This window comes from Amblyomma americanum, chromosome 10 (genome assembly GCF_052857255.1).
Source record: "Amblyomma americanum isolate KBUSLIRL-KWMA chromosome 10, ASM5285725v1, whole genome shotgun sequence".
Classification (NCBI taxonomy): Eukaryota; Metazoa; Arthropoda; class Arachnida; order Ixodida; family Ixodidae; genus Amblyomma; species Amblyomma americanum.
The window spans coordinates 6,280,098-6,287,333 of NC_135506.1; the positions used below are offsets into that span (position 1 = coordinate 6,280,098).

A 7,236-nucleotide genomic window follows, 5' to 3' on the forward strand; every position below is an offset into this window, starting at 1 on the left:
GTGGCTGCGGCTTCCGCGTCCGACTCACCTTTCAACCATGCATCCTCGAAATGTGGCTTCTCTCGTGATCGTCGGCGTCTTCGCCTTGACCGTCATCTTGACCGTGGCCATCATTTACGGTAAGTCCTTCGGGGTGTGTGTAAGCTCTATAGGACAGCAGCGGTGGTCTCCTGAGCATCCGCCTCGTATGCGGGAGGTGCGGGGTTCGATCCCCAGCGCCTCCGGGTGCCCACCGGTGATACAATGGGCACAAGCTTCCCCCTGGCTTGGTGCTCGGCTTCTTTAGGGTGAAATGCTTGGGATATGGGTCCTCGACCCCACTGTGAGTAGAAGAAAAAACTCCATTGCGCTCTTTGGCCACAGATGCCCTTGCGCCATAAAAATCCATCATCATTATCGTGTAAGCTGTATAGGCATTAGCACTGTGTCCTGTGCCTCCTAAGTGCGGGTTTGGCACACTGCAAGAAGCCTGCCTATAAGCATACGACTATTCTTGTCCGGTAGACTGTCTCGCTGCTCCGGCTACCGCGGCAAATAGCTGTTACAGGACGATGTCGCTGCGATGGATGCCCCTAGTGGCTTTGGTATAAACACCGAACCTGTGCTTTACTTCGACACTGGGGAGAGTTCTATGCACCGTGAACTTGATTCGAAGAAGTTGTTCTGGCTATCGAGACACCGTTAGCTGTGTACCGTGGGAGCTTAGGCACTTTCTTTTTCGACGGAAGAACCTTTGACCAGAGCACTTATATTTTACGCGCTTTGAACGCAGTTGGCGAAGCTATGGTGACGTTTATGCAGAAACAGTGAGGGGGCGAGCGTGGGCCTTTCCTGTTTTGACTGCGACCGTCATTTATGACCAGTTTGTTCATTTTGTTTTCATGATAGCACTGGCCGCTGGGTGAGCCAGCATTTGAAACGCGACATACCAAAATTGGCATTCCACCTGTTACTGCATATTGCGAGCAGGTCATGCCGGAGTGGATTCCGCCGCCTAAGTTATATAAACAAGTTAAAGGCGAGTTACTGTAGTCACATTTCAGAGGCCTTATTTTGCAATGTACGAAAATTTTAGCAGTAATTTTTTCACTATACTGCTCTTCTAAAAGGTGCTGCTTCAAAGACTGCGCTTCCATAAGGTAGCGTATTGAGTTGCATCGGTCCTTCACGCAGTATACCGCATTTAATCACAATATACTCGTCGACACGACAAGCCATCAGCCCTTGTAAGAGCCCTTAAGCGCCTCGCTTCTCATGTGTTGGCTTGGAATTTCGGGTTTTGGGGAGAGCTCGAAGGCAAGAAAGAATACAATCGTATCAGGCAGCTTAATATAGCCATTGTACCAGGCTGTGTTTACCCTCGCCTGCCACTAAGTTGCATAGCCTCTTTGCGCTATTCGCCCACAGACGGCGTTATTATAGAACTTATTATCCAGTAGACAGTTTAATATCCCAAATCCTTGGGTATCCGGCATGTCTACACATTCGCGGCCACCGCGAACCCGACCGCGGCGGCCGCGTTTTCGAGGCGAAACGCAAAGGCGCCCGTGTGCTGTGCGATGCCAGTGCACGTTGTCGAAATTATTCCGGAGCCCTCCACATCGGCACCTTTCTTCTTTCACTTCCACCTTTCTTCTTTCACTTCCACCTTTCTTCTTTCACTTCCTCCTTTATGCCCCGCCGCGGTGGCTCAGTGGTTAGGGCGCTCGACTACTGATCCGGAGTTCCCGGGTTCGAACCCGACCGCGGCGGCTGCGTTTTTATGGAGGCAAAACGCTAAGGCGCCCGTGTGCTGTGCGATGTCAGTGCACGTTAAAGATCCCCAGGTGGTCGAAATTATTCCGGAGCCCTCCACTACGGCACCTATTCTTCCTTTCTTCTTTCACTCCCTCCTATATGCCTTCCCTTACGGCGCGGTTCAGGTGTCCAAAGATATATGACACAGATACTGCGCCATTTCCTTTCCCCAAAACCAATTTACATTTTCATTTTTTTTTTGCGTATGAGCACTTCGCACCCGCTTACTTTCACTAAGCAAAAAAGAAAGTGTGTCAATCGTGCCAGGCAGTTGCGCTAGTAGTTAAGTGAATTGTAAGCTGCTGGATTTAACGTCCCGAAGCATGGTCCCTGCAAGACGCCATCGTAGAGGGCTCCCGATTAAGTTGGGTCACCAGCGGTTCTTTAACGTGCGCTGGCATCGAACAGCACACAGGTGTTTTCCGTATTTCGACTCCATAAACTGCGGACGCGATCGAACCCACGACCTTTGATTCAGAGTTAATGTGTCAGTGATCTTCTCATAACGCTGTACGTACATTCGAGAACAGTCATTCCATACGCCACCCAGATTCGTCCCGACGTTTGTTATTGGGCTAATCCGACTTTCTGTGACAGCTGGGCTGGTGCGAAATACCGATGGCAGTTGGAGTGTTTGATTTAGTAACTCTGGGTACGCATCTAGGGTGCATGTTGCATTTGTGCCGACGCACTAGCTTTAGTGCCACGGCAAGCTCTAGTGAATTCCTCGTGACATGAGTGACGTCATAGTGTTGGGGCCAATTAATGATCGGTATTTGTTCATTCAGCGTGGCGCGTGATGCGTGATAGCGTGATGCGTGACGACACTGAATTCTGGATAATCATCGTGGAGCGTTGTCATAGTGGCACGCGTGACGGTACTTCATTTCGACCAATCAGCGTGACGCGTTGCACCTGTATGTTACACCTGCGACAGAGTATAAACAGGAAACATGCCTTAACAGCTATCGCCGTAAAAGATCCAGCTTTTAACATCCCATACGAGGTACACTCAGACCTCACGTGCGCAGGTTCTCTGCATTACAAGACCGGGTAAAATGGGAGTGTGCTTAATCATCGCAACGAACGGTTATTAGTGTGGCCGACGATCCCTCTGTAATTATTACGAAGGAATAATGGATGTTGCCTTCCGGGACTAATTTCCTTGTGGAAACGCGCTTAGTGCCCAAGGACTAGCCAATGGGCCCCTTTCAGCCTTTTCTGTCGCAGTGGCTGTGACGTTCGCCTTCTGATTCCCAAGGTCACGAGTTCGATCCATGACACCGAGACTGCATGTCTGTGAATAAGAAAAATGCCGAATAACTCATTTAGTACGATTCCGGAGGGCCCCTCTTAAAAGAATCCGGTGCCCTCCCGTACCGTTTTCTTCAGCGCGCGATTCCTATGGTGCTTTAAAATTCATGAACTTTTTTCTATTAGGCGATGTTTATTGACTCTGATGATGATGATGATTAATTTTTATGGTGCACGGGCATCTGCGGCCAAAGAGCGCCATGACAAAAGGTAGTTTCGACTACTCAAGGTGGGGTCAAAGACCCATTTCCCAAGCATCTCACCCTGTTTAAGCCGAGCACCAGCCCAGGGGAAGCTTGTACCCATTGCGTCACCGTTGGGTACCCGGCGACACTGGGGATCGAGCCCCGCGCCTCCCGCATGCGAGGCGGATGCTCAAGCCGCTAGGCCACCGCTACTGTGTTTATTGACTCTGGCCATAAAGGAGGTATGTAAAGATGGTTGAAAGAAAAGGGCGGTTAATCTTGGAGCAGCATGGGTAGGGTGTCTAAGATAATACGTAGCAAGATTTATAGAAAACACGTGTTATACAGCACCGGAGTCATCTGAATGCTATTGTTTTCTATAGCGTTGACTGGCAACTTTTTTCCTGCGGAGTTAATCGGGCAAGAATAATTAAGGGATTAATATTGCCCTCTCTACTAAGGTGCCTAAGGTTGCCGGATGTGGAGAGAAACTTGGGATTGTGCCGTTTCCGACCACGTACTATATTCACTATGATTTTCGAGAACAATTAAGGGAGAGCGTTGCCTCGCGTACTGATAAATTAAGAGTCGCGTGGAACGAGCCACGCACTTTGCACATAAGGTTGACCCTCACGACCACGTTAGAATGCGTTACCAGTAAATGAGGCCACGCTCTCCAACGTTTACGTCAACTGCGTTGAACATGGTACCCCCAGCCCCACCTTAACATTTTGTTCCTGCGAGAAATACATGTCAAGAGCATTATTGACTAAGTATATCGACGGCAGCGCTCCGAACACGCAAGAGCACAGGATCATTGTACTTCTCTTAGCCGCGGACAAATTGCGATGTACCGATACTGCTTTGGCTAGCTTCCGCGGTGTGCGCTGGAAACGGTTGGCCATAAGCGGATCACCAAAACGTCAACGCTTGCGCTACCATTTCTGGACCTAAAGGTGGTGACCGTTATAACGTAGGTTCAAACTATGAATACAATAATCCCAACTAGGTTCTAAATTGGGCCCGTAGTATTATTAAATAGGGCGAATGAATAAAATGCTCGTCGGATGGTAGGAGTTCGGGTGTATCACAGCAAGAAGTCGATTGGAGGTTGTTCATCTTTGGAGTGCTCGATCGCTTCTTTTCTGCTTTCATTACAAATGCATATGCCTATCGTGTGCTGTACTGGCGGTGCAGGGTTCGAGAACCAGGTTATTATGTTCCCAATCGGTGTTCCTTCCAAAAGAAGTGGCCAGAGCCGCAACCTGGCGACACGTGAACACGCTGTCGGCGTGCGGTCGACATGGAGCGGTGGAAATCGCGGTTGACAGTGCAGTAATCACGCTGTGCTTTCACACAGGGGCATACTGTATTGTGTTGTCACACTAGCGGCGTCAAGCCAGAACTCAGTTGAGGTTTCTGGAGACACTATCTTGAATGGATGCCTTCAGCTGAGGGTATTGTAGGCCCCGTAGTTAATTCTGAGTAATAAATGAAAACGTAGTCGCTGCTACGCAAAACGAACTACACTGGCATATATACAGAGACGTCGACCTCTATGAAAAAGTGCCGAAGCTTACCTGGCGTCTGGTTTGGTTTATGGACTACGGAAGTTTGACGTCCCAAAGCGACTCAGGCTATGAGGGATGCCGCAGTGAAGGCTCCTGAGATTTCGACCACCTGGGGTTTTCCTCCAGTATTTCGCCTCCATCGAAATGCGAACGTCGCGGCCGGGACCGAAGCCCCGTCTTTCGGGTCAGCAGCCGAGTGCCATAGCCACTGAGCCACCGCGGTGGCGACTTACCTGGCGTCCGATATGCATACCCATGCATATCGAATATGCATGCCATGCGCATATCCAGTGTTCGGAATCTTCATAACTTAATTGTTTTAGAGCACCTCACTTCTTTATTTCGCTGCATAATTTTGTTTGATTGACCGTTTGGTGCACAGTCATAGACAAAATTTGGTGAGATGAAAATTGCCCCCCCCCCCCCACCCACCCATCCTTTAAAAAAAGAAAAGATTCCTGCTTTTCCTGGCTAGCCAGTCGTTTGGTATTTATCCGGCACATGGAGCAAGCATATATCCACACGCTTCTATACAGTTTATTGAGCTGCTGTACCTATCCGCGCCGCAATATTTTTTTTTTTGCGAATCCGCCACGCACAAACTTTTGTCCATTACTGTACGTGGCTGTAGTAAACACGAGCTGAATTGGAATTCATGCACAACAGTCATCTGCTCTACCACTGAAAATAGCTCGTTCATGTTCCCGAAAAATTAATTTGGGGCGATTCACGAGATCTGACTTATTATTTCCGTTGCGTAACATCCAACACTACCGAAGTAAGCAGCCATCGGTCATGGAGCCTCGTACACTATCCGAAACTAAATACGTGAAACGACAGGGTACTAGGGTCCTATTATGGAGCCTAACGTACTGTTCATTAAATGTTCAGGTTAGAAAGCAATCGCCTTTGTGGTTTCTTTTGTTGTGCTAGCGTGTTCCAAGTGGGCATTACTGTTTCCTCGCAGTTCCATACCTCAGTGCTCGATCCCGCGGAAAGCAAGCTTCCATTCCACTGCCGCACACCCAAGCGCCGGAGAAAATCGGAGGCCGTTCAGTTTTCACTTCAACGCTGCCCACCGCCACCGACAACAGCGTCGCTGTCGGCCACGGTCGCTATTTGCAGCGCCCCACGGGCACCCACGTCCTGGCGGCCATGGTCGGTCTCCTCGTGCTGTGGCTGCTGCGCGCCTCCGGACTCCTGCTGCCAGCACTGATCGCTGTGTCGGCCGTGGCAGCCCTGCTGCTGCCCCTGGGCCGAATGGTGCCTGCAGAGACCGGCACCTCCTGCGGACTCAGCGCCATCTGTCGCCTCACCGCTGCGGCGAGAACCAACGTGTACCTGCGCCTGGACGCGGTTGGCCTTCCGGCGCCTTACGTGAGGCTCCTGGAATACCTGCTTTCGGTCCTCGAGACTGTGGACTGCGACCGCGTTGAGGACAGTTGCAGCCGCATCTCGCTGTCCGGCCTGCTTCCTTTCTGAAGCGCACTCGGCGACGCAAAAGCTGTCCTGGACAGCGCCTCGAGTCTAGTCACTGGCTGAAGCGTAAATCTCACCAGGCGCGGCTGTTTTTATCAGGAAAGAAAAAAAGCTGACTGCCTTACTCTCATTTCTCATTTCCCCCAAAATTTGTTTGACCCAAGCAGCGTCGCTGCCGCCGCTACCTGACGTGCTGCTTGAGTGATACCATGTTTCCAGAGCATGCCAATAAAGAATAACATGGTCTTCGTGTTTCTGTGTAGTCATTTTGACTACTTCGTTGAACAGTGCTTCCTGTGTAGTGCCGCAACAACTTTACAGCTTTGTTTGCGCATTAACACAAAATTAAGTTGCTGCCACGAGGCAGAATGGAAGGAGTACTATTAGCAGGACTGTTCTGGCGTGCATTCTTCTACATCTGGTCACCGAATGCACCCCAGTGGTAGTATCAATTCGTGCGATGCACCACGTTAGCCAGGCGTGAACCTCTTACGGTACCGAATTTTTCAATGAGGCTGGAGTCCAACTATTTGCATGTGAAGTGCTTTTAGTAGAAGCTAATGGTATAGGGCGCTTCTTAATCTAATGCCAAAGAAATTTTTTAAAGGGAAATTTCAAAAGCTTTGTCATGGAATTAGTGCTAAGACTGTTTTTCGATTAGATCTGTTTTTCCTTACAGAGGAAAACGAGACCGGCTGCGTCATAACTAATACCCCTGTCACACGGGCACTTCGGATCGCGATCCGTCTCGATCGCGGTTGACGTCTGAAGCGCGGTCGAGATGGACAGCTGCTACACGTATCCACTCGATTCCGATCTACTAGTTAGATCGCTACAAACGAGATGGCGCTGCACGTACCACCATCATCGCCATCCGTTTTGTAATAAAT

The 7,236-nt window shown here is 49.9% G+C and overlaps 1 protein-coding gene across 1 annotated transcript; it reads left to right on the plus strand.

Annotated features, from left to right (window-relative positions):
• Window positions 1-7,236, plus strand: LOC144106219 (uncharacterized). Its single transcript, XM_077638960.1, has 2 exons — window positions 1-119; window positions 5,835-7,236. The coding sequence occupies exons 1-2, from the start codon at window positions 38-40 to the stop codon at window positions 6,347-6,349; spliced, it is 597 nt and encodes a 198-aa protein (XP_077495086.1). The 5' UTR covers window positions 1-37; the 3' UTR covers window positions 6,350-7,236.

What these genes read in the sequence shown, in the direction of transcription:
- LOC144106219 (XM_077638960.1), top strand. Translation starts at nt 38, where the DNA reads ATGCATCCTCGAAATGTGGCTTCTCTCGTGATCGTCGGCGTCTTCGCC. An exon ending in GACCGTGGCCATCATTTACG is followed by an intron (nt 120 to 5,834) that starts GTAAGTCCTTCG and finishes GTTTCCTCGCAG; the next exon opens with TTCCATACCTCAGTGCTCGA.